The following is an 18769-nucleotide window of genomic DNA, read 5'->3' on the forward strand; positions in this document are numbered from 1 at the left end:
GGAAGTCCTGTCTGGTCCTGGGCAGTCACCCCGTGCAGAAGCCGGACAGATGGCAGAGGCTGCCTGGGGCCTGCACAATGTGAGGGTCACGGGCCACCGGCTCTCCAAGGAGTAGGTCTGTGCTGGCAACACTGTTCCACGTTCCAGGGCCTTGTGTGACCGAGTTGGGCCTGTAATCAGCTGTGGCGGTTTTGTTTTCTAGATTCTGAGAGTGAGAAGCCCGACTGAGCCCAGGCAGGCCAGCCCGACCCCGACGCCAGGCCCTGTGTCGTCACACGTGGAGAAGGCGAGTCTGCGCCTCGTGTCCAGTTCACGCTGTTTTGTAACCACTTTCTAAGCATTTTTTATTCACAACTGGAAACACAAATGTAATGCAAGAATAAAGAATATTTTGGGGGAAAAGGGACTTTGGTTTTTCAAGCTCTCTCCTGTCCGCTGGCCGGAGACATGGGGAGAGAGCGAGGGGTGCCAGAGAATCTCCTGGGACCGCGCGGCAAGACAAGGTCTGGGGACACCCTTGGCCGAGGGGTTCCTGGTGTGGTAGTGAACATCTGCGTTTACGTGGCACTTTACAGTGCACCTGTTAGCCCAGGGTCCTTGGGTTGGGACAGCAGCAGGACAGGCCACACAGGTGACAGGGTCCCCCCACCACCTTGCAGAGAGTTAGCCTCCTCGTCACACCCTGAGTGGCGCCAGACTCCGGGAGGCTGAGCAGCAGTGCCCATCTCTGGTGACGGCCCTCCCGCTGCATAGATTTGGGCCTTGGTGCACACAGCTCCGTTCATTTTGCTGACCGGCGGTGGGGGGAGGGGGAGGGCGCTCTCCTGCTGTATCTTCAGAGGTTTGACACTCCTCCTCTGGGCACAGGGTGGGCATCCAAGCTACGGGCACTGAGGAGAGGGGCAGGCCTGCTGGCCCCGGCAAGGCTGCACCCCTGCGGTGGGTGGGGTCCACGAGAGCAAGAAAGATGGGAAGCCTGCAAGCGGCCTCACAGAGAACCATGCGGTGGTGGGACTGCAGCCCGGATGGGGGCAGGGGGCTCAGGTGGAGCCCGTCTCGGGTCCGCACTCATCAGGACCAGAAAGTGGAACTCAGTTTCCATTAACCTTGGACTGCAACTCGGCGCCCCCTTCGGTGGTGAGTGTGGGGTGGGAGCGCCTGGGGCATGCCACCGCGAGAGCCTGGACACTGCATATGACGCTGCAGTTGTCACAATGATGTATGTCCACCACGACAGAAGGCCAGCCTCTGAGACACAACTCCTGTCCAACTGGTTGGTGAAAGCAAAGCAAGCACGGGCTTTGCAGGGGACACGCAGGTGTGGCTTGGGGACATTCATGGGGACCGTCCACCCCAACTCTCGCCAGCTCTGCCTGCCACTTCTCACGTCAAGCTCGCCCCGCCCCAGCGCGTGCCTCGGCCTGAGTCCCCCACTCTCCTCTGTGATCAAGCAGAGCAGGCACGTGCGCAGTCAGATGGAACGACATCCTGTGTTTCGCTCTGTCTTGTCCCCGTCTGTTTGTGGCCTTCACTAGTTTTCTTTTGGTAGTAGTAGTGCAAAGTTTACCTTTTCAGGCAGCAGGTTTATTTACATCATTCCTTGTAAACAAGTAATAGTACAGGTGCTAATAGTAAAAATGGTGGGGGCAGATGGCTGATGTTCGGAGACCCAGCAGGGACTCCTAGGCAGTCCTGACACACTTGGATACGAGGATCTAGAAGGCCCAGAGGTTCCTTCAGGATTTCTGAGTAGTTAGCACCCAGATTCTTTTCCTGGGGGGGGGGGGTGGTTCTGGGGCAAGGGAGACTTTGGGATGCAACACCCGTTAACGCCACGGCACAGCTGAGAGCTTACCCACTTTTCCTGATCGGCACCCCCTGCCGTCTGTGATTCCGACCAGTGTCTGCCCCACCCCCACTCTGGGAGCAGGGGGGTTCTGCCTGCAAAGGGGGACTGCCCTCTAGAAGCAGCTCTTGATTGCCATGTTGATGGGCACAGGCGAAAGGATGGGCCGGTGGTGGCGATGAGCAAGCTGCCACCCCAGCAGGGCCCATCGTGCCCAGTGAGTCTCTAGACCCCCAGAGTAAGCTCCGGTCCCCCATCTCGGAGTCTCGGATCCCTATGATGGCCGCCCCCAGATGTGGCCCCTGCTGCTGCTCACCGTTCCAAGAGCTCCCCACTCTCCTGCCGCCCCAGGACCCCTCCTGGCTCTTTTGGCCTCCAAGGTCTTCAGACCACTGGATTCTGTCACAAGGCCACTGAGAACCTCTCACTAGACGCCGAGACGGGTATGGTGGGTGCATCCCACTCGTCATACTCGGCTTCAAGCCTCTCAGATGTGTCCCGGAACAGTCATCAACGAGAATGAGGAGCTGTGGCCCAAAGCCAAACTGTCCTTTGGGCAGAACCCTGTGGCTGTGGCTGCTCATCACTGCTCAGGGGAGTGGAAAGGGCCTGTCCCAGGTCTAGCACCTGCATGGAGCCCCAGGGCCCAGCCCAGGCTCTCCCAGGACGGGGATGGCACTGTGGTCCGGGCTCGCCCAAGCTCTTCGCGCAGAGCTAGGTGCTGAGCTGCAGGCTCTGCTCCCCATTCTCATTCTGCCCTGGAGAGCACCCCCAGTCTGCTTTCCTGCAGTGCCTGCCACAGTCCGTATGCCTCCACTCTGTGCATCTGCTCCAGATTAAATTAGCTTAAGCTCTGAAATGTGCATCTTATTAAACAGCTGGCTTGTTCTCTAGACCTGGGAAAACCCAGCAAGACAAAAGAAAGCATCCCCCAGGGTTCCAAGCAACCCTGGCTATGCTATTCTAGCACTATGGTCCTAAGTCATAAGTAAGTCTGTATTCTAGTCTGGGAGCCCAGCCTTGATTTATTATGTGTTTATTTGGAAAACAATGTGTCTCTGGCTGCCATCACAGAATACCAGATGAAGCAGCTTAAACAACAAACATGCATTACCCCCGGTTCTGGAAGCTAGAGTCTAAGATCTGGTGCGGGTAGGACTGGTTTCTCCTGAGGCCTCTTCTCTTGCCATGTATGCATCTGCCCTCTTGCTGTGTGCTCATGTGTCCTCTCTGTGTGCATGTGAAAAGACCGTAAACTCTGCTCTCTCCTAATGATGACATAATCCTATCAGATCAGGGCCCCACCCTTAAGGCTGCACTGGACCTTATTACTTCTACAAAGGCCCTATCCCACATGCAGCCAACTGGGAATTAGACCATCAACATATGAATATTAGGGAAACATAAACATTCAGTCCCCAACACATGGCTTATTAAGCTGTTTTGATATAGAGTCCATTTGTACAATGGAAACTCTATTGTCTCTACTTGCACACATTTTTAAACTAAAATTATATAAATACCAAAAATACACGCACACACACACACACAGATGAGGGGGTGGGGGGGGTCAAGACATATTTGTGGCAGAAAGCTGAAAGGAATCACCCACTGCTCCCTTAGTAGGCTCGCACGAGCTCTTGAGAAGATGGGGCTGAGGATCCCTCCTTAACCCTAAAGCATCAGCATCATGGACTGGAGGACAGTAGCCAGTGGGGAACACACAAGGCAGGGCTGGTCAGTGCACCAACACTGAGGGCCACAAAGCTCTTGGTTTAGAACTCAGACGCACAGAACCATAAAAGAGAGGAAAAGGGGAACAAAGAACAGACGAGATAAAAATAAAATTGCAACATGATAGGCCTAACCCTAACTATATTTATACATACATTTTGTAATGGTATGTAAGGGATCTGATCACTTTAATAAAAAGAAATTGTCAGATGGATTAAAAAATCCCAACTACATGTTGCATACAATAATCCTAGTTTAAATATAAGGGCATATAGGTAGGGTAAAGGATTGGCCAGGATATACCATCTAAATATCAATCAATGAAGTGACTATTAAAATCCAACAATGCAGACATCAGAGCAAAGCTTATTAGGAAAGCAAAGATGATCATTTCATAATGAAAAGGGGTCAACTTATCAAGAAAACCTACAATTCTAAACGTTTATACTACTGATAACACAGCTTCAAAATATATGGGGGAAACACAACTGCAAGAAGAAACAGACAAATCCACACTGTTTCAGTAACCGATAAAACAATAGAAATCACTGTAATAGAGTCTGACCCCATTTTGGTGTATGACTTCTGACAGCTTTTAAGCCCCACTCTCCTCATCGTGGGCACATCTGGACACCAGATGAGAAGCTCAAGTGCTCTCTCCTTGGCACCGTGGGAAATTCATACCAGGAGTGGACGCCCTCATTCTGACCCTACCCCCTAACCACCATCAAAACCCCAAGCTAGACTTGCAAGAAAGATGGTAGAGTAGGAGGATCCCAGGTTCACCTTAATCCAGGATACACTTAAATGACACCCACATCAGTGTAAATAACCCAGAAGAGGAACTGAAGACTGGCAGAACACACTCTCTACAGCTAAATGCAGAGAAGAGGCCACAATTAAGGGGAGGGGAGGAAGGGCAGAGAAGTGGCTGGGAGCCAAATAGACCTGTGGAACTGTCTAAGGGATGGAGGGATGCTATGGCAGGGGAGAGGAGCAGACCCCACACCAGGCACCCCAGGCACGGGGGAACTGCATGAGGAAGATGAGTCCCCACAACATTGGCTTAGAAGACCAGAGGGGACCTAACTTCATGAGTTATAACCAGTGGGGCTTAACACCTATAAATTAAAAAAAATCAGCAAGATCAGCTCTGGTAGAGCAGGAGGGCATCACATGCACTATGTTGGCACTCTCCTGTGGACCTGCCCTCCAATATGCCCTTGGCTGGAATCCATCCAAGTAGTGCTACAAGCCTGGTGGTGTGCAAGCAGCCCCAACAGAGGCCAACATCACTCCAAAGTGACTCCTGCCCGGGAAATGGGGCAATAACTACACACAGCAGTCCAGTTGTGTCCACAGCAGTGGGCTGGGGTCGGACAACTGGTCTGACTGCAACACCCACCCACTAACAAATGCTTCTTCAGGGAACAACACTGGGAAAGCACCCTGCAGTTTGGTGCTACTGCAACGCTGGCAAATGTCTGGTCTGACTCAACACAAGCCCATAGAGGCCCCGGACTGGCCAACTAACAACACAGGGACCAAACACTACCCAAAACAGGTAGAGAGAACCACTGCAGATGACTGGTCTGAAGGCAGAAGTGGTTCAACCACAATAGTAGGGTGCCCACAACACACACAGGAGACACCCCTGAAAAGCAGGTTCTGGTGAACAGGAAACACTTCATCAGAGGGCACTACAAGACTTCTTCTTGTATAAGGCCACTACTTTCAACAGCAGGGCGCACAGATGACTTTCCTAACACATCAAAACAGGCACAGAGATTTAGACAAAATGAGCAGACAAAGATATATGTCCCAAATGAAAGAAAACGATACAATCACAGCAATAGAGCTAAATGAAACAGTGATAAGAATATGCCTGACAGAGCATGTAAAGATCATAACAACACTCCCTGGACTTGAGAAAAGAGTGGAGGTCCTCAGTGAGACCCTCAAATAAGAGACAGAAAACATAAAAAAAGAACCAATCAGAGATGAAGAACTTAATATCTGAAATTAAAAATACATGACAGGGAATAAATAGTAGACTTGAGGAAGCAGAAGAATGGAATAGTGACCTAGAGGACAGAGTAGTAGACAACAATCAAGCTGAACAGGATAAAGGAAAAGAATAATAAAAAATGAAAATAGAGTAGGGAACTCAGTGACACCATGAAGTGCAATAACATTCCCATTATAGGGATCCCAGAGGAAGAAGAGAGAAAAGGGGGAAGAAAATCTTTCTATCTCAAGAAATAATCACTGAAGACATCTTGAATCTGGGGAAGGAAATAGGAACCCAGATCTAGGAGGAACAGAGAGCCCCCAACAAAATCAACTCAAGTAGGTCCACACCAAGACACATAAAATTCAAATGGCAAAAAGTAGTGATAAAGAGAATTTTTAAAGCAGCAAGAAAAAGAAAATGGTTACAAGCAAAGGAAACCCCATAAGGCTATCAGCTGGTTTTTCAACAGAAACTTTGAAGACCAGAAGGGAATGGCATGTTGAAGGGGAAAACAAACAAACAAACAAAAAAATGCAGCCAAGAATACTTTATCCAGGAAGGCTACCATTCAGAACAAAAGGAGAGATAATTTCCTAGACAAACTAAAGTCAAAAAAATTCATGATCACTAAACCATCACTTCACCCCATCCCATCCCTTCAACCATTTCTTCATCCTTAGAAGTATTAAAGGGGACTCTTTGGGTGGAAAGGAAAAACCATAAGTAGGAGGAAGAAAAGTAGGAAGCACAAAACCAGTAAACTTAAATATATCTATAAAAGTCAAGGCATTAAATAAGATGTAAAGTATGACACCACATACCTAAAATGTTGGGGGGGGGGTAGTAAAGAATCAGTTCACACTTAAGTGACCATCAACAATACAGACTGCTATACGCAGAAGATGTTATATATCAACTTAATGGTAACCACAAATCAGAAACCAGTAATAGATATGCAAAAAACAAAGAGAAAGGAATCCAAGTCTATCACTAAAGAAAGCCAGCAAACTGTGAGAAGAAGACAGCAAGAGAAGAAAGCAACAGAGAATAACTACAAAAACAACCATAAAACAAGAAACAAAATGGCAGTAAGTAGATACCTATCACTAATTACTTTGAATGTAAATGGACTAAACACTCCAATCAAAAGACATAAGGTCATAGAATGGATAAAGATATAAGACCCATCTATATGCTGCCTACAAGGTGGCGTTGGGGGTGGGGGGGAGCGGTGCTGTGCCTCGGTGGCTCAGTGGGTTAAGCATCTGACTTCAGCTCAGGTCATGATCTTATAGTTTATGTGTTTGAACCCTGCATCGGGCTCTGTGCTGACAGCTCAGAGCCGGGAGCCTGCTTCAGATTATGTGTCTCCCTCTCTCTCTGTACCTTTCCTGCTCATGATCTGTCTCTTTCTCTTCTCTAAAAAACTAAACATTAAAAAAAATGTTTTAAAGTCTCTTATATTCTGCCTACAAGGGTCTCATTTCACACCTAAAGACACCTGCAGATTAAAAGTGAAGGGATGGAAAAGCATTATCATGCAAATGCATGTCAGAAGAAAACCGGGGTAGCAATACTTCTATCCCACAAAATACACTTTAAAACAATGACACTAACAAGAGACAAAGAATGACATCATATACTCATAAAAAGAGCAATCCAACAAGCTGTGACAATTATAAATATTTATGCACACAACATGGAAGCACCCAAATACATAAAGCAGCTAATAACAAACATAAAGGAAGTAATTGATAGTAATATAATAATAGTACAGGAGAGATCATGCAAATGGAAAAGAAACAAGGAATCAGTGGCTTTGAATGACACATTGAACCAGATGGATCGAACAAATATATTTGCAATACACATTCTTTACAAGTGCAAATGGAACACTCTCCAGAATAGATTACGTATTTGCCACAAAACAAGTCTCAACCAATTAAAAAAGATTGAATTCATGACATGTATCTTTTTTTACTACAATACTATGAAAGTAGAAATCAAGCAGAAGAAAAAATCTTGAAAGAACACAAATACACAGAGACTAAATAACATGCTAAAGTGCTAAACAATGAATGAGTCAACCAAGAAATCAAAGAGGAAATTTAAAAAATACATGTAGACAAGTGAAAATGAAAACATACAGTCCAAAAATCTTTGGGATGTAGCAAAAGCTGTTCTAAGAGAGAAGTTTATAGTAATACAGGCCCACCTCAAGAAGCAAGAAAATTTTCAAACTACCTAACCTACATTGAAAGGAGCTAGCAAAAAGAAGAACAGACAAAACTCAAAACCAGTAGAAGGAAGGAAATATAAACATCAGAGTAGAAATAAATGAAATAGGAACTAAAAAAACACAGAACAAACTAGGAAGTGTTTCCTTGAAAAGATTAACAAATTCATAAACTTTTAACCAGACTCATTAAAAGAGAGAGGGGGCCTAGAAGGAGGGGACACAAACAAAATCAGAGAGATGAGAAATAACAACCAAGACCACAGAAACATGAAGGATTATAAGAGAATATTATGAAAAATTATATGCCAACAAATTGGCCAACCTAGAATAAATGAATAAATTCCTAGAAAGATATAAGTTCCCAAAACTGTATTAGGTAGAAACAGAAAATTTGAACATACTGATCACCAACAATGAAGTCACATCAATAATCGAAAAACTCCCAACAAACGAAAGTCCAGGAACAGATGGCCCTTCACAGGTCAATTTTACCAGACACTTAAAGAAGAGTTAACACCCTATTCTTCTCAAAATAGTCCAAAAAATACAAGAGGAAGGAAAACTTCCAAATTCATTCTATTAGGCCTCTACAAGCATTACCTTGATACCAAAACCAGATAAAGACACCACAAAGAGAACTACAGAACAATATCTCTTTAAAAGAAAATTTTTAATGTTTATTTTTGAGAAAGACCGAGACAGCAAGTGGGGGAGGCGCAGAGAGAGAGAGAGAGGGAGACACAGAACCCAAAGCAGGCTCCAGGCTCTGAGCTGTCAGCACAGAGCCTGACGCAGGACTTGAACTCACAAACTGCAAGATCATGACCTGAGCTGAAGGTGGACACCCAACCAACTGAGCCACCCAGGTGCCCCCAAGGACAGTATCTCTTAACAATACAGACACAAAAATCCTCAACAAATACTAAACTGAATCCAAGAATACATTAAAGAATTATTCACCACAATCAAATGGAATTTATTCCTGGGTTGCAAGAGTGGTTCAGTATTTGCAAATCAATTGACATGATATACCACATCAACAAGAGAAAGCATAAAAACCATATGATCATTTTAATAGATGCAGAAAAAGCATCTGACAAAATTCAACATCCATTAATGAAAAAAACTCTCAACAAAGTGGGTTTAGAGCTAACATACAAGATAATAAAGGCCATATATGAAAAACCCACACCTAATATCATATTCAATGGGGGGAAACTGAGAGATTTTCCCTAAGATCAGGAACAGGCCATGGATGTCCACTCTCACCACTTTTATTCAACATAGTACTGGAAGTCCTAACCACAGCAATCAGACAGAAAAAGAAATAAAAGGCATGTAAACTGTTAAGGAAGAAGATGACATGATACTATGTGCAGAAAACCCTAAAGATTTCACCAAAAGAACAACTAGAACTGATAAGCTAATTACCTAATGTTGGAGGAAACACTCAATCTACAGAAAGCTGTTTCATTCCCACACAATAATGAAATAGCAGAAAGAGAAATTAGAAAACAGTCCCATTCACAACTGCAGCAACAAGAATAAAGCACCTACAAATAAACTAGGCCAAGGAGGTGAAAGACCTGAATTCTGGAGAACTATAAAACATTGATGAAAGAACCTGAAGATGACGCAAATGGAAAGATGTTCCATGCTCACGGGTTGAAAGACCAAATATTGGTAAAATGTCCATAGTACCCAAAACAACCTACAGATTTATGCAATCCCTATAAAACACCAACAGTATTTCCCACAAAGCTAGTATAATCCTAAAATTTGTATGGAACCACAGAAGACCCAAAACAGCCAAAGCAATCTTAAAAAAGAACAAAATTGGTGCTATCACAATTCCAGACTTCACGTTATACTACTAAGCTGTAGTACTCAAAACAGTAATGTACTGGCACAAAAATGGACACATTGATCAGTGGAACAGAACAGAGTGCCCAGATTATATGCTCAATTTACTCTCCAACAAAAGAGGCAAGAACATGAAATGGGTAAAAGACTGTCTCTTCAACAAATGCTGTTGGGAAAACTGGGCAGCTACATGCAAAAGAATGAAACTAGACCACTTTGTCACATCATACACAAAACGAACTCAAAATGGAAGAAAGGTCTAAATATGAGACCTGAAACCACAAAAACCCTAGACAAGGGGCGCCTGAGTGGCTCAGTTGGTTAAGTGTCCAACTTCGGCTCAGGTCATGATCTCACGCTTCATGAGTTCAAGCCCCACGTCGGGCTCTCTGCTGTCAGCTTGAAGCGCATTTTGGATCCTCTGTCCCCCTCTCTCTCTGCCCCTACCCCACTCATTCTTTCTGTCTCAAAAATACATAAATAAACTTTAAAAAAAAAAGTTGACAGAAGGTACAAACAGACATTTCTTCAAAGGAGAAACGCAGGTGGCAAACACATGAAAAGATATTCATCACCACTCATCGTAAGAGAAATGCAAGTCAAAACTACAATGCGATATCACCTCACACTTGTCAGAATGGCTAAAGTCAAAAACACCAGAAACAAGTGTTGGTGAGGATGTGGAGAGAAAGCAACCCTCCTGCACTGTCGGCGGAAATGCAAACTGGTGCAGCCACTGTGGAAAACAATATGGAGCTTCCTCAAAAAACTAAAAATAGAATCACCCTATGATCCAGTAATTCCACTACTGGGTATTAACCCAAAGAATATGAAAACAGAAATTCAAAACATATCTGCACCCTGTATTTGTTGCAGCATTATTTACAACATTTAAATTATGGAAGGAACCCAAGTTTCCAACGATGGATAAATGGATAAAGAAAATGTGGTATACACATATAATGGAATATTACTCAGCCACAAAAAAGAATGAAATCTTGCCATATGCAACAATATGGATGGATCTAGAGGGTATAATGATCTAGAGGGCATAAGCGAAATGAGAAAAAGACAAATACCAAATGATTTCCTTCTTATGTGGAATTTAAGCAACAGAACAAAGGAACAAAAAAAGAGACAAACCAAAAAAACAGACTTTTAACTGTAGAGAACAAGAACCTCCCCTTATTAGAGGGGAGGAGGAAGGGGGGAATTGGTGAAATAGGTGAAGGTGATAGAGTATACTTATCATTATCAGCAGCGCATAATGTATAGAATTGTTAAATCACTGTATTTCATACCTGAAATTAATAATACTGTATGTTAATTATGAACACCCTTCTCAACCAGCTTGGTCTGAATGACATTTCTAAAACACTCCACCACTGCAGAACACACTCTATGTACCAAGACAGGCCATACACTGCACTATAAAAATGAGTAACAATAAATTCTAAAGTATTCAAGTTATAAAAATGATGTTATCTGATTACAACTGAATTAAATTAGAAATCAAGAACAGGGGGCACCTTCCTGGCTCAGTTAGGTAGAGCATGACTCCTGATCTTGGGGTGTGTAAGTTGGAACCCCACATTGGGCATGGAGTCTACTTAAAACAAGAACAAATAAATAAAAATTTTTAAAAAAAGAAATCAAGAACAGATCTCTGGAAAATACCCACATATTTGGAAATGAGATAACATACTTCTAAATAACCCATGGATTGAAGAAAACATCAGAGGGAGAGTCAGAAAAAAATTTTTACTTAATGAAAATAAAAACGCAACATATCAGAATTGATGGGTATTGCTAAAGCAGGCTTTAGAAGGAAATTGATAGCACCAAGAGTATATTAGAAAAAAAAGAAGAGCAATCAACAACTCATCTTCTACCTTAGGAACTAGCAAAAGTCATAATTAAATCCAAAGTAAGCATGAGATTGTAAATAATAAAAATCAATAACATAGGGGTGTCTGGGTGGCTCAGTTGGTTAAGCATCCAACTTCGGCTCAGGTCATGATCTCATGGTTGGGCTCTGTGCTGACACCTCAGAGCCTGGAGCTGCTTCAGATTTTCTGTGTCTCCCTCTCTCTCTGCCCCTCTCCTGCTCATGCTCTCTCTCAAAAATAAACATTAATTTTTTTTAATCAATAAAATAGAAAACAGGAAAATAGAGAATATCAAGGTAACCAAAAGCCTGATATGTGAGAAACTCAATTACACTGAAAAACTACTAACTAGGCTGATCAGGAAAAAAGAAGACACAAATTACCAGTATCATAAATGAGAAGTGACATCAAGACTGGTTATAGATATGAAAAGGATTATAACAGACTAGAATAAATATCTTTATACCAATAAATTTGACAACTTAGGTGAAATGGACAAAATACTTAAAAGACACATATCACCAAAGCTTACTTAAGAAGAAATAGATAAGTTGAATAGCCCTAAATCTATTAAATAAATTCACCTGGTGGTTAAAAACCTTTCCATAAACAAAAACAAAAAAAAGGAAAAAAAAAACAATAAATAACAACAACGCCAGGCGCAGATGGTTTTACTGGTGAATTCCTCTAAATATTTAAGGGAGAAATAATGCTAATTCTATACAAATTCTTCCAGATAATTCTGCTGCTCTCATTCTATGAAAAAGACATATTCAAATTGCACAAAACCTGGAGTCAATATCCCTTATGAGCCAAGATACAAAAAAAATCTACAAATATTAGCAACTGAATGCAGCACTATATGAAAAAGATTATACTTCATGACTGAATGGGATGTGTCCCAGTAATACATGGATGGTTCAGCTTTCAAAAATCAATATTACAGGGGCGCCTGGGGTTCAGTCAGTTGAGCGTCTGACTTTGGCTCGGGTCATGATCTCCTATTTATGAGTTCGAGCCCTGCATCAGGCTCTGTGCTGACAGCTCAAAGCCTGGAACCTGCTTTGGATTTTGGGTCTCCTCTCTCTCTCTCTCTCTCTCTCTGCCCCTCTCCTGCTCGTACTCTGTCTCTTTCAGTCTCTCAAAAATAAAATAAAAAATGTTCAAAAAATTAGTATTACGTTAGCAGTTATAATAATACCAAAAACTATGAAATATTTAGGGATAAACCTGACAAAAGATGTAAAAGCCCTATATAACATTAACCTAAGAGAAATTAAACTCTGCTGAGTTCATGGTTGGAAGACTCAGTGTTGTTGAAATATTCATTCTCCAAACTGATCTACAGATTCAGTGCAATCGCAGCCAAACTCCCAGCAGAGTTTTATGCAGAAATTAACAAGCTGATTCTAAAATTCATGGAGGAATGCAAAGGACCCACAACAGCAACTCTGAAGTGGAGGACAACTGGATGATTAACACCACCTGACTTTAAAATGTATTGTGAAGTTACAATGATCATGATTGTGTGCTAAATGGGCTCAAGACAGGTTAGTCAATCAATGGAGCAAAATAAGGAATTCAGAAACAAAGCTACACATGTATGACATAAATCACAAAGGCAATTCAATGAAGAAAGGATAAATGTTTCAATAAAGGGTGCTGGGTCAGTTGGGTATCTATGTGTAAAAAAATAAACTTTGATCCATACTTGTCAAGTACAAAAGTCAAGTCATAATGGACCATAATCCCAAATATACAATCTGAAAGTATCAGACTTTATTATTTTTTCAATTTTAGAGAGAGAGGGGGGTGCAGGAGACAGAGACAGAGACAGAGACAGAGAGAAAGAGAGAGAATCTCAGGCAGGCTCCACACTCAGCACAGAGTCCGATGCATGGCCCAATCCCACAACCCTGGGATCGTGACCTGAGCCAAGATCAAGAGTCAGATGCTTAACCGATTGACTATAACCAACCAGGTGCCTCCTGCAAGTGTCAGACTATTAAAAAAAAATTATGACCGTGAGCTAGGCAAAGATTTATTAAATACAGCACGATACATTTTTTAAAAGCTGATGAATTAGAGTTCATCAAAATTAAACACCTGTCTCCAAAGATACCAGTAAAAGACTGAAAGACAAGCCGCCAGCTGATATCTGATAAAGAACTTGTATTCGGACATAAAGAATTCTAAAAGTGCAGTAATTGGAACATAAACCAATTTTTTCAAGTGAGCAAAGGATTTGAAGTGATACTTCACCCAAGAAAAGATACAAATGGCAAACAAGCACAGGAGAAGTCTCTCAATCAGTACTCATCACGGAAATGCAGATTAAAACCCAATGAGACACCACAACACATCACCGCAGAATACTAACCACACCGAGTTTGGGTAGGATAGAAGAGGTGGGACTGTCACACTGCACGTGGCAGTGCAGAATGGTGGGAGTATTCGGGACACAATCTGCAGCCTCTGAAAGAGCTGTTCACCATGTGACCCAGCCGGTCCGGCCTGGGCACTCACCTAAGAGAAACGAGAGCGTGAGTCCGCACAGAGCCTTGACTGCAACCGTTCACACCAGCTCTCTCTCCACTGGCCAGAACTGGAACACGGCTCATCTGCAGGCGAGGTGGCACACACACCGGGCTCTGTCGGTACGGGGCAGAGGCAGCAGTGGGGAGAAGCCAGCACTGATGTGCCCGGCAACATGGACACATCTCAGCATCTCAGCTTAGGCTGAGGGACAGAGCTCCACAGAACAGAGCAGCCGCTGGTGGTTCCGCTCATACGTGAGTAAGGACAGGGTGAACTTACTGGCAGGGATGGGGAGACCCCAGCAGCTGCCTAAGGAGGGGCTGGGCGATTGCAGAGGGCAAGAAAGGATACTTCTGTTGGTGAGTGAGGAGTCTGCTTTCTTGGCGGTGACGTTACGTGTGTGTGTGTGTGTGTGTGTGTGTGTGTGTGTGTGTGTAAACGCCACCCTGTGCACTTTTAATATGAACGCTGTGACGGATGTCATTTATAAGCGCATAAGCTGCTCCCCTCCGGTGCCCACTGTCCCCTTTCAGTGAAGCCCGGGCTCTCAGGCTAGCATGAGCCCAACCAGCTCTGCTGAATACTGGAACCCTTTAAAAACACCGTATGCCAGAAAAAAATCCCAAACTTTGTGATTTGCTTCAAAAACACCCAGCAGGAGGGTAGAGATGCTGTTAGTCAGCTTGGGCTGCCACAACAAAAACCATAGATGGGATGGCCTGCAAACGGACATGTGTTTCTCACAGTTCTGGAGTCCAGAAGCCTAAGATCTAGGTGTGAACAGGGCTGGTTTCCCCTAAGGCCTCTCTCCTGGGCTGACAAATGGCCGTCTTCTCCCTGCTTCCTCGCGTGGTCATTCCTCCGTGTGTGTCTGTGTCCTCGTCTTTTTTTTTTTTTATGTTTATTTATACTGAGGGAGAGAGAGAGAGAGAGACAGAGACAGAGACAGAGAGAGAGAGACTGCGCATGAGTGGGGGAGGGGCAGAGAGAGAGAAAGAGAGAGAGAGAGAGAGAATCCCAAGCAGGCTCCACACTGCCAGCACAGAGCCCAACACGGGGCTCGAATCCATGACCTGTGAGATCATGACCTGAGCTAAAATCAACTTTGCCAAGTTTGCTCCTGAGCCACCCAGGAGCTCCTACTCATCTCCTCGTCTTATAAGGACACCAGTCACACTAGATTAAGGGCCCACGCATATGGGGACCTCATGGTACCTTAACCACCTGAGTAAAGGCCCCATCTCCAAATAAAGTCACATTCTGGAGTTTTGGGGGTCAGCACTTCAGCATACGAATTTTGAGAGGCCACAAGTCAGCCTGTAACAGATGGTAAGATGGGCCACTAGCCGGTCAATGGGGAGCTGATCACGGGTCCATGGGGCTCATTATCATACCGTACTCTCCACTTCGCAGATATTTGAACATTTCCCCCAAACAAACCAAGACTTCGTTCCAGCCATTGCACAGCTGTTTGCAGGCTGGCCTGGGCCATGTGACCTCAGCACGGAAGCTGTCACGTTCACTGTGAAAGCCGGCCAGGCCCGTACCCTGCCAAACCTTCGGAAGAGAAATTTGAGGGTCCTCTTGCCTGCCTCTCTCGGCCTGAGAGAGAGCCAGCGCTCAGCCCACAGGGAGAACTTGAAAAGTCTTGTTCCCTGTATGTGACACATAAACCCCCATGTCATAAGCAGCAGATAAACGTCCCATGCCTGCCCAGCTTAGGGGGGCCGGGAGTGTGGGCAGTAGGAAGGCCTTGCTCCCAATTCACTGGAGGACTGGGGAGCTGGTGTGGGCAGCGTGAACCCTGTTTTTATGGGTGTCACTTAGAGCCGTGACTAAAATAGCCTCTGGTTCCGATGTCTTGTCTTTCCAAAAGTGTTTGGCAAACTCTGAAAATAACTTCAGAGTGTATTTTGGAAACTTCTTAGATGTCAAGCTCATAAGAAGGAACAGCCTCCAACTGTCCCATTCTCACAGGCTCTTGTTCTTTCTGGCAATTATGTGGTCATCCGAAGAAACTTCTGTTTCTGCTCACTGCAGTGGAGCCCTTACCAGAAGCAGTCCCCAGCCCTCAATGTGAAGTCTTAGGAAAATCAGACATCGGACCTGGGGTGGGCTTTTAAGCCTCCAGAATGTCAGCTAATCCTCTGACCCTCTAGGGGCTGCACTCATAGCACACCTGTTCATTTCGCAGCAGGGGAAACTGAGTCAGGGGTTCTCGGTTCCACTGCGCAACAGAACACTCCTATGGACAGCTTCTTTTAGCTTTGATTTTTACAAGCAGTGGGAGCCATCGTGCGGGGCGGAGTTGCTGCCACGGTTAGGGCAGAAGTGGGGTGCCAGGCTCTCTCTGGCCCATGAGGGTGCCAGGTATCCCCAGACTCTCAACACTGGCCCCAGGAGGTGGACAGGGAATGTCCCAGGAGAGCGCACACAAACCAAGAACAAGGTTCCGGACATCAAGCCCTCAGGCCTGTGGTTTGAGTGTGGACAGAGGGAACCTGCTGAGTCCTCAGCATCAAGCTTCACGTTGCACCTGAGGCAAGACACAGAGCTTTATCGTGAAAGAGAGAGAGCGCGAGGAGATGCCCACTGAGCGTCCCAAGGGCCACCACAAAACTGCTGAGGCACAAAGGCCAGGCACGACCAGGGAAAGCCGACAGGCCTAGCACTTGCATGCAACATCTACCAGCGCTCGGCCCGTTCCTTCTCCCGAAGCATGCCCAGACACGCTGCCTGGTCTCATCATGCACGAGAACACCACCATCCCTTCTCCTTACGGCCCGGAAAACACACGAAGACAAACAATTTTGTCTCCTCTATTCAGACAGAGAATGACCCTAACTTCCTCCTCCAGAATACACCTGGTTCTCTCTCTCAGGACACACACCTCCCCCTTCTTCCTCTCAGGACACGCACACCCCCCTCTTCGTCCTCTCAGGACACGCACATACCCCCCATCTCCCCTCCACACACACACACCCCTTCCCTCCTCTCGGGACACTTGTATCCCCCCTCTTCGTCTCAGGACACACGCGCCCCCTTTCTCCTCTCAGACATGCACATTCTCCCTTTTTCCTCTCAGGATATGCAATTCCTCCCCCTCCTCTGCACACGCATATCCCCCCCTCTTCCTCTCACGACATGCACATTCCCCCCCTCCTCCCATACCTGCGTTTCACCCCCCCCCCGCACCCCTGCTCAGGACACACACGCCCTCTCCCTTCTCTCACACATGCATATTCCCCCCTACTCAGGACCCACACACACCCCCCTCTTCCTCAGGACATGCCCGTCCCCCTGCCTCCTCATGACACGCACAGGGCCCACTTCGTCCTCTGAACACACACATCCCCCCTTCCTCTCATCCCCCTCTCTTCCTCACACCTCCCCCCCTCTTCCCCGCAGGACACACACATTCTCCCCTTCTTCCCCTCACAATACACACATCCTCCCCTTCCTCCTCTCAGGACACCCACATCCACCACCTTTCTCCTGACATGCACACTCCCTCCCTCCCTCCTTTCAGGACACATACGTCCTCCCTCTTCCTCTCAGAAAACACACATCCCCTCCTTCTTCCTCTCAGGACACACACACACCGCCACTTACTTCTCTCAGGACACACACATTACCCCCCTTCCTCTCGGAACACGCACATCCCACCCATCTCCTCACTGGACACACACATCTTCCCCTTCTTCCTCTCAGGACACGCACATCCCCCCCCCCCCACTTCCTCCCACAGACACACACATTCCCCCCACCCAGGACACAAACATCTCCCCTGTTTCTCTCTGGACACGCACATCCACCTCCTTCCTCCTCTCAGGACACACACAGACCCCTCCGTCCACCAAACCTTCCCTGGTCCCTTGAGGCAGGGAGGTGTAAGGGACGGACTGGGAAGGCCCAGGTTAATTCCGGTCTTTGGGCCCGGTTTCTGCTGTACAGATTCCAGCAGACTGGTAGCTTAATGTATGTGACACAAAACGTCACAGCCACTCCTGAAAGTTTCGCAAACTGTTAAACACCCAGCGTGCCACTAGCACACAACCCAGCGATGGCAGCCCTGGGCATTTCTCCCACAGAAGGGAAGGCTGGTGTTCACCCCAAAGCCTGAACGCCAATGTTTGTAGCAAGATTCCTCGTATCAGCCAGCAGCTGGGGGACAAAGACCCAGGGGTGCTCCAGTGGGTGATGACGCAGACCTCGCCACACCCGAGGCACAGCGCACTGCTCAGCCATGAGGAGGCGCGCACGGATACACACACACACCCTGGGCCAGTCTCCACAGAACCACCGAGTGAAACAAGCCAATCCCGAAAGGCTACTCAGCGTTATGATTCCATTTCTACAACATCCCTCAAAGGACAAAATTAGAGGAATGGGAAAGAGAAGAGTGGATTGCAGGAGTACAAGGACAGACTGGGGTCGGGGTAAGTGGGTGTAGCTATAAAAGGGAAATGTGGCAGATCCCTGGGAGGATGGAAAGGGATCCTGACTGTAGGAATGTTGTTATCCTGGTTACGATGTTGTAGTATAGCTTTCCGAGGTGTGACCATTGGGAGAAGCACAGCCAAGTTTACACAGGAACTCACCAAATAATGGAATCTTAAAATTGCATGTGAATCGGGGACCTTGGC

At 45.8% G+C, this 18769-nt stretch overlaps 1 protein-coding gene across 1 annotated transcript in view; it reads left to right on the forward strand.

The window, feature by feature from the left end:
* Positions 1–396, forward strand: part of WNK2 (WNK lysine deficient protein kinase 2) — a 136462-nt gene extending 136066 nt beyond the window's left edge. The window contains exon 33 of the mRNA XM_049632671.1: positions 203–396. Within this exon, the coding sequence (XP_049488628.1) occupies positions 203–228 (26 nt within the window). The 3' untranslated portion in view covers positions 229–396. The remainder of the gene's footprint in view (positions 1–202) is intronic.
* Positions 397–18769: the final 18373 nt, after the last annotated feature.

This window comes from Panthera uncia, chromosome D4 (genome assembly GCF_023721935.1).
Source record: "Panthera uncia isolate 11264 chromosome D4, Puncia_PCG_1.0, whole genome shotgun sequence".
NCBI lineage: Eukaryota > Metazoa > Chordata > Mammalia > Carnivora > Felidae > Panthera > Panthera uncia.